Source organism: Sciurus carolinensis, chromosome 9 (assembly GCF_902686445.1).
Source record: "Sciurus carolinensis chromosome 9, mSciCar1.2, whole genome shotgun sequence".
Taxonomy (NCBI): Eukaryota; Metazoa; Chordata; class Mammalia; order Rodentia; family Sciuridae; genus Sciurus; species Sciurus carolinensis.
In genome coordinates this window covers 138,805,070-138,832,816 of record NC_062221.1, presented here as the reverse complement: position 1 = coordinate 138,832,816, position 27,747 = coordinate 138,805,070, and the positions used below count along the sequence as shown (strand labels likewise).

General features: G+C 58.5%; 1 protein-coding gene across 5 annotated transcripts; it reads left to right on the top strand.

Annotated features, from left to right (window-relative positions):
• Window positions 1–26,342, top strand: Cbs (cystathionine beta-synthase). 5 transcript variants are annotated; one of them, XM_047564465.1, is made up of 19 exons: window positions 1–158; window positions 243–754; window positions 1,264–1,428; window positions 9,759–9,963; window positions 12,576–12,682; window positions 14,220–14,354; window positions 14,437–14,516; window positions 14,594–14,728; window positions 15,086–15,155; window positions 16,141–16,232; window positions 16,891–17,016; window positions 17,598–17,682; window positions 18,983–19,088; window positions 20,311–20,388; window positions 20,475–20,609; window positions 21,084–21,192; window positions 23,260–23,344; window positions 24,220–24,261; window positions 25,710–26,342. In XM_047564465.1, exons 4-19 carry the CDS (start codon window positions 9,767–9,769, stop codon window positions 25,811–25,813), a joined length of 1,686 nt encoding a protein of 561 aa, XP_047420421.1. In that variant the 5' UTR covers window positions 1–158; window positions 243–754; window positions 1,264–1,428; window positions 9,759–9,766; the 3' UTR covers window positions 25,814–26,342. The 5 variants fall into 5 exon arrangements, with proteins under 5 accessions (XP_047420421.1, XP_047420422.1, XP_047420419.1 ...); XM_047564466.1 differs by lacking the exon at window positions 1,264–1,428; XM_047564463.1 differs by lacking the exons at window positions 1–158; window positions 243–754; window positions 1,264–1,428 and adding an exon at window positions 1,108–1,263.
• The last annotated feature ends 1,405 nt before the right edge of the window (window positions 26,343–27,747 follow it).

Sequence of the window (27,747 nt, the reverse complement as noted above, 5' to 3'; positions counted from 1 at the left end):
GTCTCCATTCAAATGTCGCCTGTCCAGGAAGACGTCTCCGGACTGCGGGTCCAGAGCTAGCTCGCCAGCTCATGCCTGCGCGTTGTCCTTCTCATCAGGGCCCCTGGGGAGACTCGGCTGTACTCCTGCGCCCTCCCCAGGCTGAGCCTCCATGCCTGGTGAGTAAGTGCAGGCGAAGGTGCCCCGCGCAGGTACCCCGTCAACACCCGCGGGCACCTCCCGAGACCCATCACTCGTTTTAGGTCCCCGAGTAACTCAAGAGTTGGGGCCACCTGTTCAGCCAACCGGGAGGAGGAACCGAGATCGGCCTCTTCCTAAGCCAGGAGCGCAGGACTCGCGCCTCGCCGTCGGCGCCCCTTTCGGGCCGTCCACTCTGGAGCCCTGGTACAGGGAAAGCTGCGGGGACACTTCCGTTCCGCACCGCTTCCGTGACTTTTGGCCAAGCGCCTTCCGAGCGTCAGGTTGCTCTGTCCAGCGGGAGCGGTCACCAAGCCCCGCAATCGCGGAGCCAGGGAGGAGGGGCGCCCAGTCCCACCAAGTGGCCGCCGGCAGCACAGCGTCCCCGAGGCCCGCCCGCGGCGACAGCGCCCTAGGCCCCGGGCGCGGACTTGGACCCACGGGGTCCGCCCGCGCCGGGCGGCAAACCTGGGCTGGGCTCCATCCTAGGACAGCGGGTCCTCCCCTTTGGGGACGGCTCGCTCCCTGACTCAGCAGTAAACACTTCTCATCCTCCCCAGGTGCCGCGAGTTCACAGGTGAGACCCGGGAGCTGGGCCCGGGAGGGGTCGCGCGCCCCCGCGCGGTGGCGTCAACCGGGGGGACCGGGGGGCGAGCGGGGCAGGACGCCAGGGCCAGGTGGGGGCGGGGAGGGAGGGACTCGGGTGGGGGAGGGGCGGGGGGCAGGCAGGGGCCAGCAAGGCCTGGCAATTGAAGTCCGCGGCGGGCGGGGGTCGCCGGGAGACCGGCCAGAACGGCAGACTGACTGCGGCGGGGGCAGGGCGGTGGGGAGGGGGCGGCGCGGGGCGGGGCCCACGGCGCCCGAGGGCCGGACTTTCTGTGCCCGGAGATTGGCCGGCACCGGCCCTCCGCCTCCGCCGCTGGGCCAATCGCTTCCGCTCACTGTCCTCCGCCGGGTCCGCCGAGGCCCGCCAGCCCCCTGGGTCTTCATCTCCTCCGCGCCACTGTTGGGGCAGCAGCTCGCCAGGCCGCCCCGGAGTCGGACTGGATCGGCCCAGCCCGCCCGCTGTCTGGTATCTGCATACAGGTGAGCTCCGGCCCGCCGAGACCCTCGCCGCGCCTGGACCGAGGCCCTCGCTGCGGTCCGATCGCACCCACTCCCACACGTGGGCGCCGAGTTGCATCATCTGCACCTGGACTCGCGGAGCAGGGGCCATACCACGTGCCCGGTCCTCCGCACCTCGGCGAGGCGGTGGGTCCTTCCAGCGTCCTGCGCGTCCCCGCGGTCAGCCTTCCCTTTCCCAGAGTAAGGAGGGCCCTAAAGCCCGGAACCAGGTTTCCAGTCCCGGGCCCCCACCCCAGCCCTCCGGTCTGCGGATGACACGGTGCTGGCCGTGAGCGCCAAAGCTCGTAGCCTGGACGGGGTGGAAATTTCGGAGAGACGTTCTATTGGCGTGGATCATTGACTTTTCGCTGCATTTGGGGGCGGGAAAGACTGTTTCCCAAATTGCTCTTAAATAATGTGGGGTGGGAGTAAATATTGAAATAGTTGCGGGGTTGGCATGTGAGGTGGTGCTGGAGGGGGCGGGCGTGTTACCGCTTGCTCCTTATCCGGATGCCAATCCAATAATGAGGACACGGTTTTGAAAAAGAGAGTTTTACTGCTTTTCTAGCAGAGCAGAAACACAGGGGACTGGGGCTTTTAAGGAAGTGATTCAAATCCTATATTCCACGTGTTCTCTGTCTAGTGTTGTAAATCCCATGTGAATTTGGGAGACAGTCATTCCTGACCTTCTGGTGCCATCCCAAAGTCTGGATTACTCTCCTGTGGCGGGTGTGTGCTCAGCACAGATAACTGCCCAGGATGGGAGGAAAGGTGATCCTGTTTCCCTGAGACTAGGGAGGAGAGAGACTAGGGAGGAGCAGGGAGAGAGGAAGAGAAGAAAGGTGTCCATCTTGAACATCAGTCTCAGTGGCGGAGCAGCAGGGCTGATTCAAAGCATCAGGAAGACGATGGACACATGTCTCCACTGTCGGTTTCTGTGGAAAGTGGGCACCAACATCTCCAAGCTGCTTCCTGCTGAGAGGGGTGAAGTTGGGGGAAGTACCCCAAGTCCTGTTCTCTTCGAGGCGCCGCGGGGACAGTTAAGGGCATTTCAGCCTCAGAGCAGTCAGAGGTCCACGGTGGCCAGTGGAGGGGACTGGACAAGGCACCCATGGGGCAGGGACATGCTAAGACAACAATAAAGACGGGAAAGCACTACTTTTTTATACACAATTGGCACAAAAGCTTCAGCCAGTCTCTGAAAACCACGAAGACAGTAGCTCGTGATCATATCAGTGAAAAACAGATTGAGTTCATCAAAGCAGGAGGTTAGGAAGATTCGTAGGCCTGGGACTCAGACTCAGAGTAACTCAGGACAAACCTGTGACTCTAGAGTCCTTTGTGATCTTTCCTCTTTGGCACGCCCACACAGGAACCCTTCCTTCATGGCCTCCAGCTTTACTTACTTGTGTTAGGGCTGACACAAGTGTACACCTCAAGTTGCATTTAAAAAACCATTGTTTTTCCTTTTAAATGTCCATGAGGACTGCGCTCAGGCTATACTACACTCTCCTGCCAGGAGTTTACGACCAAGTTGGTCAAAACCAGCCTTGTTCCTGTCTACTCTAAGAGTCGGCTGAGATTCCTGAGATCACTCTCGGGGACGTGTGCAAAGCCTCCTGGCTCCTTCGGCTTTCCTCTGCCAGTGGTGCCGCACCGCGAGTGGGTGGGGGTCTGGCTGACCACACAGGGCTTCTCTGGGAAGCATCAGGGACATTCTGTCTCCGATGATCCTCCTTTTTGCCTAATATTCCTATTTTCTAGAGTCCTCTCCATCTCATCTTGTCGGCAGGTCTGGTGACTCAACAGAGTTGCAGAGCCCAGAGAAAACGTCCTGGCTGACCTTGGAGGGCAAGGTCCAAAATGTTGGATGCCTTCTCCCTGCCCTTTTACTTCCTTGACTTTGGTCTCCAAGTTTTTGGTTTTAAACACCCAGCGAGCCCATTCTCACCAGTCTTAAAGAGGCAGTAACCAGTTGTAACTTCAATATCTATAATTTTACAGTTACTCCTTTCATTTAATTGGGGTTAGTATTGGTACCGGCAGTCAGCATTACATACTATCTGTCCTGTAGGTGATGGCTTATTGTCTCAAATTAGCTCAGGTTGTTTTATTAGAAGCAGTACCTCTGCAAAACACTAACAGGCAACAGTTACAAAATTTACAAGGAAAACACAAAATGAAATTAACAGAGCAAAAGCATACTCAGTTTGTATAATAGCTATGAACCAAGAAAATGAGTTTTAGAATCTTAAACCATTACTTATGTGTTGTTATATCCTGTTTATTTTGAGATCACAGTAATCTTTACAACAAAAGTCAATCTTTTTGTTGTTGTTGTTGTTGTTGTTGTTTTGCGGTACAGGGACTTGTGCTTGCAAGGAAAGCACTCTACCAACTGAGCTATCTCCCCAACCCAAAAGTCAATCTTTTGAACACAACTTTAAGCAAGCTGAAGTCTAGTGTACTTAGGAGCCATTCTAACATGGAGTAAGTTGAGAGGCAGAGCCTAGTCTCAGGGAAGGCGGGACCCTTGACAAATAAAAATACATTACATCTGAAACAGGAATCAAACAAAGACTTAGAGAGCTTTTTTAAAAATATTCTTTTAAATGTAGAGGGACATAATACCTTTATTTGTATTTATTTTTATGTGGTGTTAAGGATCGAACCCAGTGCCTCACACCTGCCAGGCAAGGGCTCTACCACTGAGCAGCAACCTCAGCCCCCAATAGAGCTTTTAACTTTCTTTTTGTAGAAAAAGTGGCAAAATGTTTCCATGCTTTACAATGTGACCTTTAAATAGATCAGGCTCTCCTTGTTACCTTCCAAAAAAACATTTGAATTCCTATTCCAGTGAAAAAAGTAACACAAAATTGTATATATAACTTATTGACAACAGGTTACCTTTATCCAGCCATAAAACAACATATGTTATTTCCATATAAATCTGAAGGAGATTACTGCTACAGATAGTTTAGAGAACACCAGCTTCGTAAAGTGCTCCCCTAAGCTTAACTTTTTAAGTGTGATTTAGAATCCATAGCGTACGGTAATAATAATCTGCGTGGGTTAGCAGTACTTGAAAAAACAAAAGGTAGCCTTAATCTCGTACATTAAGGAAACAGTGTTAATGATCAGAAGTTGACTTGGTCAAAGCAAACAGGTATAAGACAGGCCTTCAAATGACAGTGTGACTCTTCTATGTCAGATCCAAAAGAGAGAGCACCTGTTGGTTACCTTGCCAGTAAACCTAGATAAACTTCATTTTGTAAACTTTGTAGACCAGGCTCAGATAGATATAGTTGTCAGATGCATACATACCTAGTCACATATGTAGTATGTCAACTATATTGTTATAACCTAAAACAATAGTTGTTTGTTTAACCAGTTACAAAGTAATCATTTAAGACTTAAAAACCTAACAGATACAAGAAAATTATCTTGATAGATGAGAGCAGATCAGTGTTCCGGGCTTTGCTCCATACCAGTGCATTGAAGTTCAAATAACTTTGAACGACAGCTAAGTATAGCTAATGTAATCACAAACACAAACTTTTTGAGATTTACCTTCTGCAACTTACTTAGATATTCACAACTTCTTTTCATCCTTAGTTTTGTCCTCTTTCATCTCGGACTTTAGCACAAGAATATCACTTTACCAGAGAAAATACTTTCTCATCCAGAAACATTTCTTTTACCTTCTAATTTTCCGTACTAAGATATATTTCCATACCTATAACTTTAATCTCTTCTAGTTTTGGCCCCTTTCTTAAGTCAATACTCTGAAGCAGTCCCTGGGAACGTTATCTGTGCATGGGATCCACACAACTTCACCCCGGGAGAGGGTGGGCAGTCCAGCATATGAAAGCTGCCTTCATCTTTTCCTCCCAGGGTGCCCCCCGGGGTGGGAGCACACGGTGTTTTTGAGCCTGGCCTGTCTGGTCATCACCATCACAGTGCCATCAGCGTTAAGTGGCTCCCCACTGCCAGTTGTCCCCAGGGGCTCCCGTGGGGCCCTTTTCCTGTACTAGGCATTGCCATGGATCGAGGAGCCCTTTCCTGCAGCCCAGGCAGCTTTCCTGGGAATTTGTTTCCCAGTGTAGGGCTGGTGTCCTTGACCACAGGGGATGGTCTGCGGCTGCCCAGGCCAGGCTGAGACACGGTGCTGGGAGCAGCAGCCCTGGGTCTTCTGGTGTCCTGCTGTCCTTGCACCCAGAGGCAGTGCCAGGGCTCAGGCCCTCCTCACGCAGCTGCATGGATCCTGTGCACGCAGAAGCTCTTGCCCGTCTTCACCCTGACAGACCGACCTCGGCGTCAAGATTGTGTACTCACCCAGAAAAGCCATTCCGAGGCCAGGTTTGTGACAGCAAGCCCTCTTTCTCAGAGACAGGCTCGTCCCTATAGGTGGCCCTGCAGCCAAGATCTCTCTGCTCAAGAGGGTACCAGGCAGACCAATGCGGCATGGCCCTTGTCTTAAAGGGCCAGTAACAGTCAAAAACGCAGGCGAGAGGATCACCAAAACCAGGGCGAGAGACGGGAACCTTTGAAACAGGCAGAACTGCAGGTACAAATTTCTTCCACTCACTTACCTCTGCCAGACCAACTCCAGTTGCAGGATTGTGTAATCCAGAAAGCTATTCGAAAAGCCAGGTGTTGTAGTGCAAGCGCAAAAGGACGCAAGCAGACCTCCACGGAGTCAGAGAAGCCTTTATTCCTCGTGGACTCGGGCGCCATTCAGTTCCACTTTCCAGATGGGAAAATGACTGCCAGTTACAGAGGGCATCCTGGCTTTATAGGGTACAATGAGGATGATGTCATCTTTGGAAACCCACCTTCAGAGGCTAGTCGTACAGGTTAAAACCAGACCCTGAGGGATGAGTCCTCAAATCTTACCATTGTCATTCAGGACTAAGTTGCCCCAGGGAAGGTCAAGGTTTAGGCCTGGCCTTCCACATCCGCCCCTTTCCTTTAGGGCCCATTGTTATCAGGAATGCAGGGGGAGAGGCTTAATGTTTGACCGATTTCCCTCCATTTTCTTGGGGAGCTGTCTTGTAGGAATGTTATTTTCCATAACCCTTCATATAGTAAAACATTATCTCAGACAGACATAGACCCACAGGTGGCCCTTTCTTCAACTCACTTTACCTCTGCAGACCAACTCCAAGTGCAAGATTGTACAGAAAAGAAGCAGAGAGAGACAGACAGACAGACAGATAGACACCAGAGAGGAGGCCCAGACCATGGCCCATAGACGGGAACCTTTAAGTTGACCAGCCAAGGACTTTCCCAAGAGACTAGCTACAGGACCAGTGCAGTACTGGCCATGTCTTTGTCTAAACCAAACCAGAGACAGCCAGAGGGAATCCCCAACCCAAGGCCAACCAACAGATGGGAACCTGAACAGATCAGAAGGGAGGACACATCCCTGGGTTCTTGAGTCCCACTTAACCGTGATTCCTACACCACTGGTGCCACAGATGTCCCCAGAAAGAGGGACCAGATGTCCCCATGAAGAGGAATCGGATGTGTGGAATCAGATTCCTTTTTCTCACAGTGGATCAAGATGGAGCAACCTGTACTGTTCAGTGAGAGAATTCAGGAGTTGACCTGAAGCCAAAGGGGCTTCAGCAGCTGCTGGACGGTCCCTCAGTCCTCCCTTCACTCACAGGAGCAGCTCCTCTGGCTCGACCCCAGGCAAACTCACCCGTCTCCTAACTCTCCTGCAGTCGGCTCTCAACAAGTTCACCAGCACCTCGCACCTCAGCACGGAAGTGGGGTTCCTGGGGAGCCAGGCCTGCCCAAGAAAGCTGGGGCGGGGGCTGCTCTCAGGTCCCATCTGGGCCACCAGATTTATTACCAAAATCTTTGTCCTTGTCCCCAATACCAATCCAATAAGGAGGACACGGTTTTGAGAAAAAGGAAAAAGAAGGCTTCTTGTTTTGCTAGCAAAGGAGAAACTCAGGGGACTCACGTCCCACAGGCTGGGGTCTGCCCCTCAGTAGGAACAGGGGCTTTTAAAGAGGTGACTCGGGGGCTGCATTCCACGTGTTCTTTGCTGGAGTTGTGATCCACTTGTGAATTTGGGAGACAGCCATTCCTGAGACCTTCTGTAATCCCCAAAGTCAGGATTACTCTCCCTGTGGCGGGTGTGTGCTCAGCACAGATAACTGCCCAGGATGGGGAGGAAAGGTGATCCTGTTCCCTGAGATTAGGGAGGGAGAGACCAGGGAGGAGCAGGGAGAGAGGAAGAGAAAGAAAGGTGTCCATCTTAATCATAAATCGCAGTGGTGGAGCAGCAGGGCTGATTCAAAGCATAAAGTGGACACTGTTACCGGTGTGCGGGGCTTTATCCTGGGTGTCTGGGGCTAGAGGGTGCCCCCTGAATCCCAGGCGAGGTGGATTGCTGAGCCCCTGGAATGCCAAGGCAACGCAGGGGAGGGAGGGAGCCCAGAGCGTCTAACTTCCCAAGGATTTTCTGGGTGTACTTCTCCCAACCTTTGTCCCCTGAGTGCCCCTTCTAGAGGCCACACGGCCATGGTTCCGGATGCTCTGTGTCATCCCACTGGACAGTTCCCACGTCAAGAGGACTTGCTGCGGTCCACCCATTTGGCCCAAACGGGGCCCTTCTGACTGCTGGTGGTGTCCCCAGGGCTACAGGGTGGTGTCCCCAGGGGTGGCTTGAGGTTTAAGGTGCAGCTGGAACCAGTTGAGCCCGCCTCTCCAGGACACCGGTGCATTTAGCCACCTGGAGGTAAGACCCCAGGGAGCCCTGCAGCCCTTGGGTGTGACCTGATTGCAGAGCCAACTTCCTGCCTCCTGACTTGGATTCTGTGGTGACTCCGCCCATGGGATCTGAATCCAGCAGCCCCTTACCTGTGGGAGATTACCCCAGGCCATGCCGAAAAAGGAAGTGCATGGCCACCCGCATCTGCAAGGCTTTCTGGCTGGTCCCACAGCCTGGGGAACTGAGGCCAGCCGTTGGCCTCTGTGGAGGATGCCAGTGTAGAACAGGGATCTTGGGCCAGAAGAATCACCTGCTGCAGGCATCAGGTGGCCCCTGGAGGGAAGCGGCTGTATGTCGTACTTAGAGCAGGGCCTTTTTAAAATGTTGGGGAAGAACGTGGCATAGCTCCAGGTGACCTGGGTTGAGGGGAGAGTCCAGCCTCTGGAAACAGGCACGTCTTGCCTGAGAAGCCATTGCAACAGCAGGGTCTCGAGTCTGATTCGAAGAGCTCGCCGGCAGCTCTGCTTCAGGGCCATCTGGGGTGGTGTGGCTACTCCTGGTGAATTGCAAAGGCGTGGACAGGCCAGAGAGACTGGCCCAGCCTCCCCTGCCCACCTGGCCTCTGCCTCCTGCAGCCGCAGCCGCTTGCCCAGGGCTGTGCTGGGAGGAAGGGGGCCGCTGGGGCCTCCTCAGCCCCGGGGATGGCTGCCAACAGCTGTTGCCAGGCGAGGAAGCCTCCAGTTACAGCTGAGGCGAGGAGACCTTGCCCTAGGAGCATCTGGTCCTCCCCTTTGTCCTTTTCTTTTTTCCTGTTATGGTTTCATCTGTCTTAAGATGCTGGTTTTTGTTCGCCACGCTGGGCCAGGGGCCAGGCAGATCAGGAAGGACCCACGGGTCCACTGGGCTGCTCCAGTGGCTCAGGGCGCCCGCCTGGGCAGGAGCCCTCCCTGTTTTGGACTTGTGTTCCGGAGAAGGTGGGCCATCCTCTGTAAACTGGGTGAGGCCCCCCTCACACCTCACCGTCTTCCTCCGTGTTGGTTCTGGGACCCCCGCTCCCCTCCATCCTCCCATGGGCTTCGAAGCATCTCCCAGGTGCGACACGCAGCAGGAGATCGCACCCTGAGTGGCCCGGCTCGGTTCCTGCTGGTCTGTGCCTCGGAGCCTGGCCCCAGCCCTCTGAACCCTTTAATTCAGCAGCTGGTTTCACTGAGGGCTGACTGGATTTCGTGTCAGATCCATTTCTACGGGTCCCACTGTGTGACATAAGCACTTCACCACATAATGACTCTCCCCCTGCCATGACCCTGCTAGCTTCTCTTCTGCTTTTGGCCCCTCTGGGTTTGCCTGTTCCAGTGACCTCATGATGGAATTGCTGCCCAGTTTCAGAATTCCTTCCTCTTCATGGCTGAAGAGTACTCCATTGCACAGATGGACCCGGTTCTGGTTTATCCGTGCATCTGCCACCTTTGATCTATTGGGAATCATGCTGCCATGAACTTGGGTGTGCAAATATCTGTTCCCATTTTTTGGATTGATGCCTAGGAGTCGAATTGCTGGGTCATATGGTAGTTCTATGTTTAACCTTCTGAGAAGCCAGACTGTCATCTGTGGCAGCTGGAGCCTGTGCATCTACGCGCTTCTTGCTGGGTTGATTCGTGGAACCCGGCACCCCAAGGGCTCCTGACAGCCCAATTTGCCGGAATCCAGCAGCATTGGAGACTGAGCTGACACCTCTCCCTTCCATTGCCAGATCCCAACATGCCTTCGGAGACACCCCAGGCAGAAGAGGGGTCTGCAGGGTGCCCCCACCACTTGGGGAAAGGGAGCCTTGAGAGGGGACCTCTAGGGGACAAGGAGGCCAAGGAGCATCTGTGGATCCCGCCTGACACCCCCAGCAGGTGCACCTGGCAGCTGGGCAGGCCTGTCACCGACTCCCCGCATCACCACGTCACTCTGTAAGTCTGCGTTTCTGATCACAAGGTGGCTGCTCTGTTACCTGGACAGGAGCAGCTTGTTACCTGGAAGCCATATCCAGGAGGGCTTGGGGTGGGTAGGGTGCCCTTTGTGGTCACTGGCTGCCAAAGGGCGGGTTGGGGCTGGGCTGGGAGGACCAGGCAAGCCTGAGGTCCAGGCCTATCTGCAGCAAGTCCTGGACGCTTATTGGCATGCCCAGGTGCATGCTGGGAGTGGCCAGGAGAGGTGTCCCCACCCCAGGCACCTAGCTGCCCAGGCTGGCGGGCCCGTGCCTCTGTTCAAGACTCTGCAGGGCATGGAGGATCCCTCCGTGGTGGGCCCCCGTGGAGTCACAGGGCCTGTGGATGGCCGGCCCTCGTTGGGTAGAAATGTCCTCAAAGCTCTCATTTTAGAGAACTGCACTAGAAACACCGCGTGTCCGCTCAGTCTGCTGGACGCCTGCTCTATTTCACCACCCAGTCTAAGTGTAGAAGGTGTATCTGGAAAAGAAACGAGACCGAGATCCCTTTCCCATCGAGAACACCCCGGCCTTGCTGCTGGAGGCTCTTTCCCTAGCAGAGTCTCCCCGGGCAGCACACACAGATCCCGGAACACACTTTCAAGGTGTCTGCTCTCCCTCCCTGCCTGCCGCCACCAGCGCCTGTGGTCAGTGAGTGTGCGGCTCATTCCCAGATTCACAAGCCTGGAAGTTCTGCAGGAGCCTCAGTGCTGGGAGCCTGCAGGCCATGCAGGCAGCTGGCCAGAGGGATGAGTCCTCACTGCCAAAACAGACCAGAGCAGTAGGCGAGAGGCCTGCGGGAGGCTGGGTGTGGCCGCGGGGCTGGCGGGGGCAGTGGGTCTCTGGGGGCTGCCTGAGCCCAGCCTCAGGGGCAGTCTTGTCCTGAAACAGCCCTGCCACCCGACCCCAAGGTCCGGAGAGGTGTGGAGGAGGCCCCCCATGAATCACGGTCCCCTGGAGGGAGACATAGTCCCTGGGGATTACGGGTAGGGAGACCCTGTGGGGCAAGAGATAGAGCAGGCAAGTGGGGACAGCGCCAGAGGTTTCCCAGATGGTGTGGGCTCTTGAAGAGGCCCTGTGGGAGCCTCCGGGGAAGGCAGGAAGGTGGCTCTGGCAAGGAAGGTGGGTCTAAGCTAAGATCCGGGGATGCCCTGAAGCCTCCTGGGCCGAAAGCAAGAGCCCTCACGCTGAGGGCAAATCGGGACCTTATCAGCCCGTCTCCGGCAGACTGTGGGCCCTGCCAGGTGAGCGCCCTGAGCCACCTGTCCTCGACCTCTCCCTGGGGGTGGGGTCCCGTGTGCTGAGCCTGACCCTGCTGACCCAGGGACCACCCAGAGCCCCTTGGCTCCTGGTCTTCCTATTCCCTGTCCTCACCTCCGGGAAGGCTGTGGTCGGGGGAGCTCCCGCCCATCTCTTCCGTGGGTGTTGCAGGCAGGTGCCGCGCCTGGGGGGCGGGTGGCGCACCCTCCTGGCATTGCTTGACTCGTGGGGACTGGGGAGCTGCTCGCCCCAGACCCGTCTCCAGGGAGTCTGTTCAGTAGGCGTGGGCTGGTGGTGGGGCACGCAAGTGTGAGGGCGTGGGGGAGCTAGGAAGCCAGGGCCCAGGATCTGTGTCCCCAGGAACACGGCGAGCACCCGGCAACCCGCAGGACAGCCCCTGGGGTTGGAGGGAGCCACAGAAAGGTTATCTGGGAATCTGCCTGGGCCGCACTTTGTGCACATGGAGATGCTCCAGAGCTGCTGGACACACACTGGCCCGACATCCTCCCTGTCACCTGTCACCATCTGTCAGGTGGAACCGCTGGCCTTGTCCTGGTCCCAGGGGATGGAGAGTCCTGCTGAGCCTTCGCCCTGAGGTCTGCCTTGCTGGCTGGGGTCTGAGGAGGCTCCCCCAGGTCAGAGTTAGGGGATGAGCCGCCCTAGCCCTCAGATCCTAGTAGAGACTTTCTAGAAACAGGGGCTTGCTCATCATTTCAAAGTCAAGATCTGTTTTTGATTCTTTTTTTTCTCCTGTGATGGTAGGGGTGGAACCCAGAGCACGTGCATGCTAGGATGCTCTACCACTGACCTACACCCCACCCTTTTTATTTTGAAGCAGGGTCTCTCTAAATTGCTGGGGCTGGCCTCAAACTTGCAATCCTCCTGCTTCAGCCTTCCAAGCCTCTGGGAGTATTACAGGCATGTGCCACTGCACCTGGCTATTTTAACTTTTTTACTGGGAAATAATTCAAAACTCACAAGAAGTTGCAAATATGATAAAGGTCCTTTGTGCCTTTCACCCAGATTCCCACTGATAATGTCTTCATGACCAAAGGACAGGTTCAGACCAGGCCGCCGATGTTGTAGACTTCCAGTGTTGTTGGCTGACCCCAGGGCATTACAGTGTTCGGTTTTGCAGGTGTTTGGAGGGTGTGTTTGTGTGTGGGGTCACCGCGTCACCTTCTCCCACATGTGGCTTGTTGGGCCGTCCAGACCCTCCCTTAAAGCCAGTCCCATGGTTCTTGATTCATGTTTTTGAAGTGTAGCCGGGCTGCCAGCCTGTGGGTGTGTGGTTCTGTTTGTTTCTGAGTAACCGAGGACCCCTCTTTGTTTTAGGACAAAATCTCCAAAAATCTTGCCAGATGTTCTGAGGAAAATCGGGAACACCCCGATGGTCAGAATCAACAAGATCGGGAAGAACGCCGGCCTCCAGTGCGAGCTCTGTGAGTGCCGGCCCCGCGCCGCCCGGCGGGCCCCAGCTGAGGCCGGGGTGAGGCAGTGGGACAGGGAGCCGCAGCCTCTGGGTGCCACAGGTCACATCAGTTCAGGAAGGAAGCGCACAGGGGCTCGTCAGGGGGTGCCCAGGGCGGGGAGCTGTGGCAGGGGCGCTGAGCTGGGTGAGGAGCCAGGTGGAAGGCCCCAAAGGCAGGAGTGCGGCCGATTGTGCCGGTGGCTTCCCGCCGGCCATTTCAGGGGGAGGGGGCAAGTCCTAGGAAGGGGTGTGACAGGACGAGAAGCGCTGTCTGTCTCACTCGTCCCTGAGGACCCCGTCCAGCCAGTCCTGGTGAGGCAGCGTGGGAGCTGGGGGTCCTCAGCCTTGGCGGGCAGCCTTGAGGGCGCCGCTCCCGGGGCGGAAGGGGCAGGCACGGCCAGGCAGCAGCAAGCTGAGGGACCCCTGTCCAGGGGGAGAGGGCAGCGGGCCAGGAGGAGGCCGGGGCGGGCACCTGAGACCCCTGCTGCAAGGAGAGGCGGTGTCCCCACCGGGTGTCACGAGACAGCCCTGGCCAGGCCTGGAGCCCTGTGGGGCCCGCCTCCCGCCTTCCCCGGGGGAGGATCCCTAGAGAGCTCCGCCTGGCCTACTCAGAACAGCCCGCAGGGAGACCAGGTGGCGGAGGCTGGCGAGGGCCGCACCAGCCGTCCGCACAGACCGCATCTGTACTTGGTGGTGGCCTCTGAGGTGGGCCACCTGACCAGGGCACGCTGGGTTCCACGTCTCGCCCGGGGCCTTCCCCAGCTAGTTAGGATCGTCCTGCTGGGCGATTCGCGGCAGGGCCCGGGGTGCAGGCCTTCTGGGGGCAGCATCACTCAGCACCCAGCACCCGTGCACCCAGCACCTCCGCCTGGTTCTAAACACTTCTGGGGTGAAGTGTTTGGTGGGGGTTTTCAGAAACCAGGAAGAGCCAACGGGGGTAATTTTGTGGGTGTTGCAAGTCAGGATTCTTCAAATCATACCTGGTGCAGACTTAATGTGCCCCCCAAGCCCCTGAAAACTGAACGCTTCTAGAGCTGGCGGAGGGCCTTCCGTGAAGGAAGAAGAGCCAAGCGAGAGCCCTGGCCTGGGAGAGCAGTCAGGAGGGGCTTCGGGCCGGCCAGTGACCCCGGCCATGGCCAAGGACAGCAAGAGGATGATGGTCCATGGGGCAGCCGGTTCTCCTGGGCGTGGGTGTGGGTTCAAAGCCAGCCACTGCTACAGTCCTACCTGCTGCTGTTGGTGTCTCCCTCCCCCCTCCACCCAGTGGGGGCTCCTTGGTGCCTTTTCCTTGCTCACCCAGAGCGGCCCTGTGCCCTGCAGCGGTGCGTGGGTGGGCTTCAGCAGGCGGCTCTGCTCTGTGAGCGCCCAGGGGCAGGAGCAGAGGAGTGGAGGGGCGATTTCCAGGACTGGCGAACACCAAACCTGTGGCCACGCCTGGTAACGGGGATAAGCGGGAATCCTCGGGGTCGGGGTCTCCTCCTCCCTCCTGATCCATCTGTGGCTCCCAGTGGCCAAGTGTGAGTTCTTCAACGCGGGTGGAAGTGTGAAGGACCGCATCAGCCTGCGGATGATCGAGGACGCCGAGCGTGCTGGGACTCTGAGACCCGGGGACACAATCATCGAGCCGACGTCTGGGAACACAGGTAGGTGCAGGGTCCAGCAGGAGGGCAGCCAGCCGGGCAGGGTGGGGTGGGCAGGGCCTCTCTCACCCTCCCGCACCCTCAGGGATCGGGCTGGCGCTGGCCGCGGCTGTGAAGGGCTATCGCTGCATCATCGTGATGCCCGAGAAGATGAGCATGGAGAAGGTGGGTGCTGGGCACGGGGCGCACGGGTGCCGGGCACGGGCTGGTGGGAGGACGAAGGCGTGGCTTTCCACCCGCAGGTGGACGTCCTGCGGGCCTTGGGGGCGGAGATCGTGAGGACACCCACCAACGCCAGGTTTGACTCCCCGGAGTCCCACGTGGGGGTGGCGTGGCGGCTGAAGAACGAGATCCCCAATTCTCACATCCTGGACCAGGTGAGGCGTGGCAGCCGGGGGCGTCGCCGGTGGACCTGCACCCAGCCGGGTGCTCTGCGGGCTCTGGGTGGCGTGTCGGTGCCGGGCCTGTGGTGCTCCTGGCCCCTGGAGTCAGGGGCCTGCAGCTCTGCCGTGGCTGCCAGCTGCAGAGCTCAGCCCGGCCACCAGGCCCCGGGAGCACTCTGCAGGCGGGAAGCATGTCGGAAGTCGCGTGCTCTGGAGGGCCACGTGGGGACTCCCTTCTGGAGGTCCCTGTGCTGCTGGCTCCTCCCTGGCCCACCCTGAGCTGTTGGCCGGGTGACAGTGCTGCTGTAGGTGTGGCCGGCCCTCGGCTCATGGTCCATGCTTTCTGCACAGTATCGCAATGCCAGCAACCCCCTGGCTCACTACGACGCCACCGCGGAGGAGATCCTGCAGCAGTGTGATGGTGTGTGCCTCCCGCCCCTGCTAGCTTGGCGGCTTTTGTCCCTGGTTGCCCTTGAGGGTACAAATCTCTTGTGCTCTCCCTGGCGAACTTCTGTCCACCCTGCAAAACCCACCTCAGATGTCCCTCCCTCTGAAATGGCCTCTAGACCGTTTCCTCCCTTGGTGTCCTGGTCTCCTGTGCCTCTCTTATCTCATGGCATGGGCTGTTGCTTGTCCCTGTCTCTGCCCCAGACCTTCAGGGCCCGGCTGGTGCTGGTCTCACACGTCGGGGGTCCACATTGTGGAAGGGCCGCTGGGACCAAGTTCCAGCTTGGGCAGTGAATTCACGCTTCCCTCCCCTCTGAGCTGGGTAGTGAGGCCGCAATTAGCTTATTGTCCATACAGGCATGTGGCTCCTTGGAACCGTGTCCACCCATGAGTGCCAGGCCCCTGGGGGTTGGGGGCGATGCTTTCCAACAGATCCCTGTGGGAAAGTGCTGGGAGGCGGGGGCCTCGGCTTCCTGTTGGCACTGGCCCAGGCTGTGAAGCCCAAGCCTTTGCTCGCCCTGTTTACGAGCCAGCGTTCTCTGGCTTGGCGGGGCCCTGCCGGCGTTCCCGGCCAGCCGTGCTCAGACTCGCTCCCGGTGTCTGGGGGGCAGGCCGTGCGGGAGCCCAGCCCGAGCCGTCTGCTGCGTTTCCTTTTAACATTTGGTGTGCTTATTCCGGTCACCAAGAATCAGTCAGCCTGGGATGGGGCACAGTCCTGCCTCCCACACCCCCGTGGGCATCAGCCCCACACACTCCACCATGGGGGCGTTCGAGGGCCGGGGGTCTCTGAGCAGAACAGGGCAAAACCCACCAGCTCTGTCTTCGTCCTCTGGACCCGTGAAGGCTGGGCTGTGGCTGGGCTTTCCTTGGGAGCGTCTGGTCACTGGTCGCTTGCTCTGGTTGTTGTGAGGATGGGTGGGCTGGCCACCTGTGGCCTGAAAACCTTCTCCTGCCACCAGGAAAGCTGGACATGCTTGTGGCTACTGCGGGCACGGGCGGTACCATCACGGGCATCGCCAGGAAGCTGAAGGAGAAGTGTCCTGGGTGCAGAGTGAGTGGGGCCCAGGGGCGGGGTGGTGGCCTGGACCAGCTGGCGTCTCTCGCCTGGGGCTGCAGGGCCCCTGGGCGTGGGGCTGTAGGAGGCTGTGTCCACACTGCCCATGAGGTGTTTGGGAGTGGTGCCCGGTCCAGGAGCTTCCGGGCTGGGAGGCCTCTGCCAGCCGTGACCCGGGGATTCTGTGCTAAGTGGAGGCGAGGGTTCCACTGACACCGAGGGTTAGCCCAGGAGCCCACCTGGAGGACAGCTTGCCTGGGGGTTTGCGAGTTGGGAAAGACCCTGGATTTGGAGTTTAGGGCTGGACTGAAGAGGGACTTGTAGCAGAACCTGGCCTACCAGGAAGAGGTCGGTGCCCAGAGCTGCCCTTTGTCCCCTAAGGCCCTGGCTGCCCCAATACTGGGGTCCCTTCCCGAGGAGCCCCTGGAGATCACCTCTCAGTCCTGCTCAGGACATTGTTTTGGATGGGCTGTTCCAGCTTGTCCTCTGGGCCTGACTTCCTGGGCATCTTGTCCTGCCTCTGAGCCCAGAGCAGCGTGTGTACCCTGTGGGCTGGTGGTTAAGAGGCGTGAGTTTGCAGTGGAGGGTGGCCGCTCCAAAAACGTCCAGATGAAGTTTGGTTCCCATGTGGACACTAAACCCACCCGCCCTACAGATCATTGGGGTGGACCCAGAAGGGTCCATCCTCGCAGAACCAGAAGAGCTGAACCAGACGGAGCAGACATTCTACGAGGTGGAAGGGATTGGCTACGACTTCATCCCCACAGTGCTGGACAGGGCGGTAGGTTGGGCCAGAGCTCTGCCCTGCCAGGCAGCTACGCCCAGTGCCTGGGCACTGGCTTTCCACTGAGTGGGATGGAAGAGCAAGCACTGGCGTCAGAAGTTGGAAGGCTCTGGTCTTGAGGTTGGGTGTGGTGGTGCACGATTGTGGTCCCAGCCATGCAGGAGGCTGGGGCAGGAGGATCGCAAGATCTAGGCCAGCCTTAGCAACTTAGTGAGACCTCATCTCAAAATAATAAAAAGGGCTGGGGATGTGGCTCAGTGGAAGAGCACCCCTGGGTTCAAAAAAATAAAAGCAGGTGTCCTCAGGGTTGGATCCTGGGAAGGTGCAGTACTGGATCCAGTTCACGCCCTGGCCCTGCCGGGGCAGCTCCAGGGAAGGCAGTGGGGGTGGCCTGGGCGGGTGAGCGGGTGAACCTGGGCGGGTTCCAGGCGCTGCAGCCGCCGTGGGCTGGCGGGGTTCTAACTGGGAGGCGTGTCAGAACAGGAGAGCAGGGAGCTCCAGGCCTGCAGACGTGAGTGCAGGGTGCTTTGGGGCCACGCCTGCCTGGGGAGGTCTGAGGTGGCCCCGTCCGGCCGCAGGTGGTGGACAAGTGGTTCAAGAGCAGCGACCAGGAGTCCTTCACCTTTGCCCGCATGCTGATCGCACAGGAAGGACTGTTGTGTGGTGAGTGACTGCGGCCCGGGCGGCGATAGCCAGGGCCATGGCCCCTGCCAGCTCCCGGGCACCCTGGGGCAGCGCGCCAGCGGCAGTGCGCTGCAGGGAACCGTCTGTCCCGGCCTTCCCCCGAGCGCTTGCTCTCGCCCACGGCTCCGCGCAGGTGAGGCAGGCAGGGCAGGGCAGGGCTCCCGGTGCCCTCCCGTGGGGTGCTCTAGGGGAGGCAGAACTCTGGGGCGCTCTTCTAGCCAAGGCCAGGACAGGGTGCCTGCAGTGCCCTGGAGAGGCTGGGGAGGATCTCCCTCCACCTTTGTGGCCCAAGGGAGATGGGATGGTGCTTCGTGTCAGCCCCCTTCTCTGTGGACCCAGAGGCCCACCTAGTACTGTCCACGGGCCTCACCTGAGCCCTCAGCCGGGGTGGACAAAGCAGTACTGGAGACCATGCAGGGCATCGGGGCCACCTTGGTGAAACCCCAGGGGACTCTGGGGGACACACTGCAGATACACCTGGAGTGCCGTGTCGGTGTGGGGAGTCCCTCCACGCAGCCAGTCCCCACCCCAGCCCCATCCTGGACCTGGGACCAAGCCCCTGCTGATGACAGGAACCTGCAAAATGACACCGTAGGGAAAGGTGACTTGCTCCCTGGTGCTGGACCACAGAGTCGCCAGCTTCAGTGGGACAAGCCTGGGCCTGGGGAGCCGGGCAGCAGGCCCACCCCTCCCTGGAGAGGCGCGTCTGCCCGCAGGCTGCACTCTTGCAGCCAGTTGGCACTGAGGCAGATGTAGCCCAGGTGTGGTCAGCTGGAGGGGCAGCCTCAGACCCTGGGCTCAGGCTGAGACTGAGGTGTTGCTGAGACTGGGCCTCTTGTTTACAAAGTGGGACCTGGTATCACTCGCCTGCCTCGTGGGGTGACTGAGCAGGCTGTCCCCGGCACTCAGTTCAGGGCCAGGGTGTTGGCTTGGGACCCAGAGCCACCGTGGGCATTCCCTGGTGCCAGCCTTGCCCAGGCCAAGCAGAAGGACCCCCTTCCTCCTGGGTCTTCATGTTTCAACTTCAGTGGAGGCCAAGCTGTGAAGCTGAGCCATTGCACACGACAGGGAGGTCATGCCCGAGGACAGTGGTCCTGCGGGCCAGCTCCTGTTGATGGTGCGCACAGCCCTTCGAGAGCATGTTAGGCATGCCACACGCACACACGGGCACGTGAGCACACACGTTGCTGGGCTTCCCAAGCGCCCCTAGAGTGGGCCTGGGCACGCATGCACATGCGTGGGCGCTTGTGGACGGCCAGCCGCATGGTCCTCCCGGCAGGCGGCAGCTCCGGCAGCGCCATGGCTGTGGCTGTGAAGGCGGCGCAGGATCTGCAGGAGGGTCAGCGCTGTGTGGTCATCCTGCCCGACTCAGTGCGTAACTACATGTGAGTGCTCCCTGTCCTCCGGCCCTGCTCTCCGTCGCCTCCTGGCTGCTGTTCCTGCACTGCGCTCGCGGCCCCGGGAACCGACAGCAGGAAGCCAGGGGCGGCGGGGGCCCCGTTGCTGCCTCTCGGGAGTGCGTCTCCTCCACTGGCCGCTGCTCCGTGGGCCAGGCGTGTGGCACCAGTGTCCTCATGGGCGGGCCCTGGCTCACCTGCCCATCCTCACACCTACTCAGGTGCTGCACCCACACTCCTGGCCTGGACCTGGGAGAACCTGGGCAGGGACAGTCCTGGCTGGGGTCCCTCAGGACTTGCTGTGACACCATTGCCATGGCCTCCAAGGCCCCAGACACTGACGTGTAGACTTGCAGGACAGACCTGGCTCCTTGAGTGGCCAGTCAGCTTTCAGTTCCTCCCGTGGGGCCGATGCCTCACCCAGGACCCCAGCTGAAGCTGGAGGAAGCTGCTCTGCAGGGGGTGGGGTGACCGACACCTTTACCCGCTCCCTCCCCTGCGTACAGGGCTTCCTCCGTGGCCTGAGCCTGCATGGCCCCTGCTGTCCTTGCTGGGCAGGCGTGATGGGTGGGCAACCCCCAGTTGGGTTCCCAGGTGTGGGATGACTCACATCTGGGTCCCCACTGCCAAGTTGCCCCAAGCAGGGCTCCCGTCTGCCCCCGCAGCACCCGTGCGCTTGGCTGGCCCGCTGTGTCTGCACGTGTGGGCTCATGAGCGACCTGGCCGGAGAGTGGTCACCAGTGTGCGCAGGGCAGTGAGGGCCTCTGGTGCAACACTCCCCCCCCACCGTGGTGGTCCTTGGCTGCCTCTTAGGAGGTCGCAGCAGCCATGTGGCTGGCTCTGCTGCCCTTTGGCTGAGCGGGATGGACTTCCTCTGCCAGGACAGACCTGGAGGCCAAGGAAGAGGCCACCTAGAGGGCCAGGGATCACAGAGACCCTGGAGAGCAACCTCCCCCACGGCTCTGAGCTCGTCAGCCCAGGCACGGAGCCCTGGCTGACCAGAGACCCCTTCCTCCTGCAGTTCCCAGGCCAGGCCCTTCTTAACCCTGGAGCCTCTGCCAGCCACTCCCTGTCCCTTGGACTAGTGAGGTCCAGGCAGGGTGTAGGACTTTCCTAGAACCATGTCCCTGAGTGCATTTCACCTGTGCATCTGGCGTGTGCAGAAGACGAGGCGGGAGCCTCGGCCTTGGTGACACCCCAATCCCTGCAGGTCCAAGTTCCTGAGTGACAAGTGGATGCTACAGAAGGGCTTTCTGAAGGAGGAAGACCTCTCCGTGAAGAGGCCATGGTATGATGTCCTGGGCAGAGGTACCGCCGCCCCCTGCGTGATGCCCTGCAGTGAGGCTCTGAGCCCAGGCCCTGTCCTTTCCCTAGGTGGTGGCACCTGCGAGTTCAGGAGCTGAGCCTGTCAGCCCCTCTGACCGTGCTGCCCACGGTCACCTGTGAGCACACCATCACCATCCTCCGTGAGAAGGGCTTCGACCAGGCGCCCGTGGTGGAGGAGTCAGGGTCAGTCTCGGCCTCCCTCCCCCACCCCCACCTGGCGGAGCTGTTCTTGGGCCCTGCTGTGTTGGTGTCACCAGACAGGGTAGCCGAGGCCCACGCTGCCAGGCTGTGGTCCCTGCAGTGTCAGAACCTAGGCCACCTCCTGGAGGAGCTCCCTGGAGCAGCGGGGGCGGGGAGCTCTTCAGGCCCCAGTGCCGCCGTCCTGCCTGCCTGGTGCCCGGTTATGCAGCCCTGCACTGGGCCTCTGCCCGTGACAGGCCCCCTGAGGTGTGTCTCACCGGGGAAGTCCGTGGTAGCTATGCCAGGTGACCAGCTGTCCCACGTCTAGCACTGAAAGTCCTGGGCCTGTCCACACCTGAGGGAACAGAAACCACCTAGGATTTGAGTCTCCAGTCTCCCTGTGGGATCTCTGTGCTCCAGCCATAGTTATGGGCGAGTTTGACCCCTGCCTTCCCTACCTGTTCGCTGCCCCCGCAGGGCCATCCTGGGAATGGTGACTCTTGGGAACATGCTGTCGTCCCTGCTTGCTGGGAAGGTGCAGCCTTCAGACCAGGTCTCCAAAGTCATCTACAAGCAGTTCAAACCGGTAAGCCCTGTTTCAGTGGAGCACTGGCTGCCCCAGCCCAGTCCTCACAGCAGGCGTAAGTACTTCCTGGGCAAGGGTCCCCGGCCACCCCACCACTCGGGTGCCAGCTGGTGTCTGCTGCAGCCCATCAAAGCCAAAGGCCAAGGGCTTTTGCCTGTATAAGGAGGAGCCAGGAGGGGCGGCTCTGACCAGGGCCATTCCCCTCAGCCGCCACATGATGGGGCCTGGGGTCAGCACAGCCCCGGGACCACCAGCTCAGCCTCGGCCAGGTGCTCCATAGTGCACGCCTCATCCTCTGCTTCCATGGGACACCACCTTGTGCAGCCAACCACCTGACAAGAACTAAATGTTCAGAGCTGGGCCCTACTGCTCAGCTGGCTTCTCTGGGCCTCCTGCCTCCGTACCCTGGCAGCAGTTGGGTTGGCATTGCTTCTGCTGGCCCCAGGCAGCACCTGGCATTCCATACAAATCCCATGAACTGGCAAAAAAGGGTGTTGGTTGCTAACCCTGCAAAGCCAAGGGTCTCTGTCCAGATCAGGCAGCAAGTCTGACTTCCCTCTCCGCCGTCTCACACACCCACGAAACAATGCCAGATTCCCTTCCCATCACCCATCACTGCCTCTTCTGTGGTCATCACAGGGCCCTTGGGGTCTCTAACTCGCACCAAACCAGCCCACCTGGAGCAAAATCTAAGCCCCCTGCCCCTCCACATGCCCAGAGTCCAGCCTCTGCTTCTCCCCGGTCCTCCTATTCCCTCTGGCATGGCTTCCCTGTGGCAGGTGACAGCTCACAGGGCCTCCTGGGTCTGCCTGACCATAGGACCTCTGTTTCATCTGCAGAGCACCTGCAGAGGCGGGGTATTTGTTGGAGCCTTTCTTGTTTTTTTGGTACTGGGGCTTAAACCCAGGGGCACTCAACCACTGAGCCACGTCCCCAGCCCTGTTTTTGTATTTTATTTAGAGACAGGTCTCACCGAGTTGCTTAGAACCTCCCTAAGTTGCTGAGGTGGCTTTGAAGTCCTGATCCTCAGCCTTCTGATTACAGACGTGTGCCACCACACCTGGCTTCTTTGAGCCTTTGTTGCTTGAGGGGCTGTCCTAGGCTCTGGTGTCCGTCGAAGGGAGGCATGATGTCAGTGGCCTGCAGCTGGGGCAGCCTTTCAGCCTACCCCACTGCGCCCGGTCCTGTGGAAGTTTCCTTCCTCCATCCTCTGCTGTTCTTCACTGAGGTGTGGTTGGATGATTCTGGTCATCCACACACATCCATCAGCCCCAGTCTTCCTGCCCGCCCCCCAGCCCTCCCCTCCCACCACTGACCTGTCCACGCCATGTGCCTGGAAGCATGCGCCCAACCTGCCTCCTTCCTCCCAGTGGAGTCTGTCCACTGCCCTCTGGCCTCCTGTGCGTTCTCCCGCCTGTGCCTGGCCTGGCATGCTCTGGCCTGCAGAGGCGACTTCTGCTCCACCCCAGCTGACTTGCCTCTGCTTGGCCTGATGCTGATTCTCACTGGAGGTGGCTGTACCCAGCGAGGTCCTGGTGTGTCGGGGGATTGGGAAATGCCTTTTGATCTGTCCAGCTGTGACCAACTAGTATCCCTCACCAAGCCCTGGGAAGGGTGTGAGGGCTGTGGGGTGGAGGCACCTTCAGAGAGCAGGGCGACTCCCGGGCCAGCATCCTGTGTCCCGTGTGCTCAGGGCTGCAAGGCATTCTCCAGTGGAAGTATCACGGTGTCACAGAACCCTGTGTGCATGGGCCTAGGAGTTCCAGAACCAGTCCCGCCTCCACCACCCTGCAAACCCTGGCCTGCTTTCACCTCTGACCGGTCAGAGTTGGGCTCACACAGCTTGCTGCCATTCAGATCCACCTCAGAACCGTGCGCCAACACCCTTTCCCTGACGGGCAGCTCATCCAGGGTCTCTCGTGTATGCTGCGCCACCCTGACTGGCATGGCAGTGCCCTGAGCCCTCCACTTGCCGCACTCTTTCCATGGGGGACTGGCCGGTGGCCATTGCCGTAGCCCGCAGCCCTTAGGTTCTGGCAGGTGAGCACTCCGTGACTTCTCTTCCAGATCCGCCTGACGGACACGCTGGGCACGCTCTCTCACGTCCTGGAAATCGACCACTTCGCCCTGGTGGTCCACGAGCAGATCCAGTGTAAGTGGGCCACACGGTGCTCTGCCTTCTGTGGGGTGGGATGCTGGTTTTCCCTGGGTCCCCACGGCACAGTCCTTCCGAGTGCGGCAGGTGGGCCTGTCCTTCGTGGGCGACAGGGAGTGGATGGTGCGGACCTTCCGTCTCCCTCACCCCAGGCTCTTGAACCATGGGGGCCAGTGATGCCCACCATGTCTTGAGGGACGTCCAGGACAGGCGGTGCTTGGTGAACCCCATGTCGTCTGGGCTGGGGTTCCTCTGCTGGAGTGCGTGGGCTCGGCCTTAGTGGCCCGTGGTCCCCAGGTGGCAGGCAGGCAGTGGCAGGGATTGTTTCTGCAGTGCAGGGGATTGAGCCTCACACACTCTACCACATCTACATCCCAACTCGAATTGTAAAATCTAACCTGAGCAGTGAGTATTACAGATGTGTGCCACTACACCTGACCTGTCTCCAGGATCATAAGGGACAATCCCAGAGAGACTGGTGTTCCAGGTTGCATGGCTACTGGCGACGTCCTCCATCCCCAGGAGAGGCCACAGTGACCTGAGAGCCCTGCCCTCAGGGGTTGTCCTGGAGGAAACCCTGATGGCTCAGAGGGACTACTAATGGCCACACCTTGGTGTCTGCTTCCAGCCAGCTCTGGGGATCCGTGGTCCCTGCTCACAGAGCTGCTTCTCAGGCATCTATAGGCCAGGAAGGTCCTCCTCACAATCTAAGTAAGGGCCCCGGATTTAAGTGCCTGGGAAACAGAGGGCCCGGGCCCAGCCCAGAGAGCCTGCTGAGTGCAGGGGAGTGTGTAAGCCCGGCCCAGGCAAGGCTGGTCAGTGAGGGCCTGGGGTGACCGCAATCTAACCCTCTCCCGTCCTTGGCTCTGCAGCACGGGACCAGGCCTGGTCAGGAGTGGTGGGGGGGCCTGCAGGTATGTACGTCCATCCTGCCCCTTGAAAACGGCCCTCAGGGTCAGAACCACAGCCTCCCGAGGGCAACAGGCATCGGGGTCCCACCCTGAGTTTGGGTGGGGGTGCTCCTCCTGTCTCACATTTGCTTATATCTGAACGTCTCAGAAAAAAGTGGACTCCCACGTCAACGTCCGTGAAGCGTTTTGGTTTTTGTGCAGTGCTGGGGATGGAACGTGCCTTGGACACGCTAGGCAAGTGCTCTGCGTGGAGCACACCCCGGTCCCACAGAGCAGGTCTTGTTGGAACTTGGCCTGCTCGTCCCCACCCCGGGGCTCTCCTCACGTGATGCTGGCAGAGCTGAATGACTGACAGACCACAGGGTTTGCAGACCTCAAATACCACTGCCTCTGTGGAGCCAGGCTTCAGGGGGTCCATAGGGCAAAGGCAGCATGGACAAGCCTCACCGTGTCTCCCAAACACAGGCCACTGATGAATCTGGGTTCTATTTTTCTGAGGCCCCTAGTTGGGCACCACAGTCCCTGCCCACCTGGTCTCCCCAGTCCTGAGGGTCCCTGCTCGTGAGAACAGAATAGTTCTGGGTAGTTCTCCTGCTGCCCTCCCACGTGCCTGGTGGCGGCTCTTCATTGACCTCCAGAGAAAGGGCTGACAGGTATGGATCTGTAGAAAGGGATGCGTTGTGAGGAACTGGCTCACCTGATTTGGAGGTTGACCAGTCCTGAGGACTGTGGGGTGAGTTGGCAGCCTGGAGCCCCTGGAGAGCTGATAGGTCAGTTAAGTCAGAAGCAGGAAAAGTCCTCCTTCCTCTAGGAGACCCACCTTGCTGGTCTGGACCCTTGACTGATTGGACAGCCCACCACACTGGGGAGGGCATCTGCTTTACTGGGTCTCTGGACTCTGAGGCTGAACTCATCCAAAACATTCTCACATACATATCCCGATACTATCTGGGCAGACCTCTAGACTCCCTGGGACCCAGCCAAGCGTACCCACCACGACCATCCTCTCTGCCTGCTGGCTGTGTGATGTGGGCTGGGCTGGCACTGATCTGAAGCGTGAGCCCAGGAGAAAGAACTGTCTGCTGACAGAATCAGGCCTGAGTCTCCTGCTAGGGTGCCTTGGGCATGGAGAGGACTGAGGCTTGTCCTGAGGTGTGAGACCTCAGGTGTGACCGGGGCCTGAGCCCAGCAGTGGCGCCTCCCGGGTCAGCCATCCTGGGGGCCTGGATCGGGTCAGCCCACTGTCTGGCTCTGCCACGTGCTCAGGTTGGAGGGAACCAGCGTGGGAACCTGGGTTGCCTGGTTCTCACCACCTGCAGGCGGCTGGGGAGAGGCTGGCACACCCTCCCTGCTGGGCAGAAAACACTGGGCTGGGCCTGAGGTGGGCATGCTGCCTCAGATCCTCTGTGGGCTGGGTGCCTCCTGACCAGTGGCCCTGTTTTCCTCCTCAGACCACAGCAATGGCAAGTCCAGTGAGCGGCAGATGGTGTTCGGGGTCGTCACCGCCATTGACCTGCTGAACTTCGTGGCGGCCCGCGAGCAGGATGGGAAATAAGCCTGCAAGTCCCGTCTTTCCCCCACCCTCCCTGCTTGGAGCTGATCCGCTCTGCTTTCCTAGATGCTAAGCAAACCTCTGATTTTTAACCTCCTGAGGCTGGGCATGGCCTTCCCCTGGCAGGTAGCAGCACCAGGCCAGCAGAGGCCTTTGTGCCCTCGCACGCAGCCTGAACCACTGCTAGATTCATTCTGTGGCTCTCTTTTCACATCCACTTCACCACAGGAGCCTGAAACACAGGCAGGGATGGGAGGTGGGCTGCAGGCAAAAGGAATCCCCTCTGCCAGAGAAGAATCCAGAACGGGGAGCAGCAGGAAGGGGCAGCTTCTGCACTTGCGTTTAACTGAAGTGAGATTCACAGAATCAGTGGTCCTCAAGTGGACAGTTAGTGTGCAGTCACCAGCTCTGTAGAGTTCCAAGGCATTTTGTCACCCCATATCCCCACCTCTTGCTGCTCCCCGGCAACCATTGGTCCACTTCCTGTCTGTGGGTTGACCTGTTCTGAACAATCCATAAAGGTAGAATTGCAGTCTGGCCCCGCATCTCTCTGCTGTGTCTCGGCCCCTGTGCTGCGGTGTGCACGGGGCCCTGGCATGGCCACGTGAGTCAAGGGTGCTGGTGTGCGAGCCGTCTGCACACAACCACGTGTGGACACTCAGGTCCGCCTGTGGGGCCGTGAGCAGCACTGCTGCCCTCGTGCAAGTGTCTCAGCACCACCTTCACTCTTCGGGGGCACACAGACGTACCCAGAAGAGGTGCCAGGTCACAGGGCGGCCTGGTGACTAACCTGCTTCCTGACCACCAGGCACACAGCGTCCGCTTTTCCGCGTCCTTGCCAACGTGTTACTTTGCACCTGCTGAATCGTAGTCACGCTAGCACTGTGACTGGCACCTGGCTGGTTTGGATCTGCCTTTGACACCTGCTGTTGAAGGTCTTCCTGTGCTTGTTGGTCAGTCACACATCCCTGGGAAAGTCCTTTACCCGCTAGGCAAGCGCTCTCCCGCTCAGCCCCAGCCCCAGCCCCAGCCTTGTCCTTTGCCCATTTTAAAATTAGGTTTTCTTTTTTTGTTGAGTTGTAAAGATTATTTGCACATTCTGGATTCTAAGCTCTTACCAGTTACGTGATTAGCAAATATTTTCTATTTTCTAGGTTATCTTCACTTTTTTGATATTGAGGCATGATTTTTAATTTTAGCAAAATCAAAATTTTGTCTGTTTTCCTCTTACTTTTGGTGATACATGTTGCAACATCTAAGATGGTGAAAATTCACACCTATTTTTTTCTTCTAAGAGTTCTATGGCTTTAGCTCCTGATCCATTCTAACTTTTCTAGGTGGGAGAATGCAGGAGAGTCGCCACTTTTCTGCAGAGATGATCCATTTGTCTCGGCACCTTTTTTTTTTTTTTTTTTCCTGGTACCAGCGATTGAACCCAGGGGTGCTTAACCACTGAGCCACATCCCCAGCCCTTTTAATGTCTTATTTAGAGACAGGGGCTGACTGAGTTACTTAGGACCTTGCTTAGTCACTGAGGCTGACTTTGAACTCGAGATCCTCCTTCCTCAGCCACCCAAGCCACTGGGATTACAGGTGTGCGCCTGTATAATAAATGGCAGCACCATTTATTCAATGGGCCATTTCTCCCACAGAATGGCCCTGCCACCCTTGTCCAACTGTGGGCTTGCTACTGAACCCCAGTCTGTTCCGCTGATCTGGAGAGCCCGTGTAGCACACTTGGAGGTTGGCGAGCATGGCCTCCGGCTTGTTCTTCAGCACTGTTTCGGAATCATGTGTTTGTCTTCGTGTTTCCTGAGCGTGAAATTCTTTGAGCTTCCAGAATTCCAACATATGAGAAGAGTTCCAAAAAGAGAAAACAGGAAAGTAAACCACCAATGAAATAATTCTTGAAACTCCCCAGAACCAAAAGACTTGCA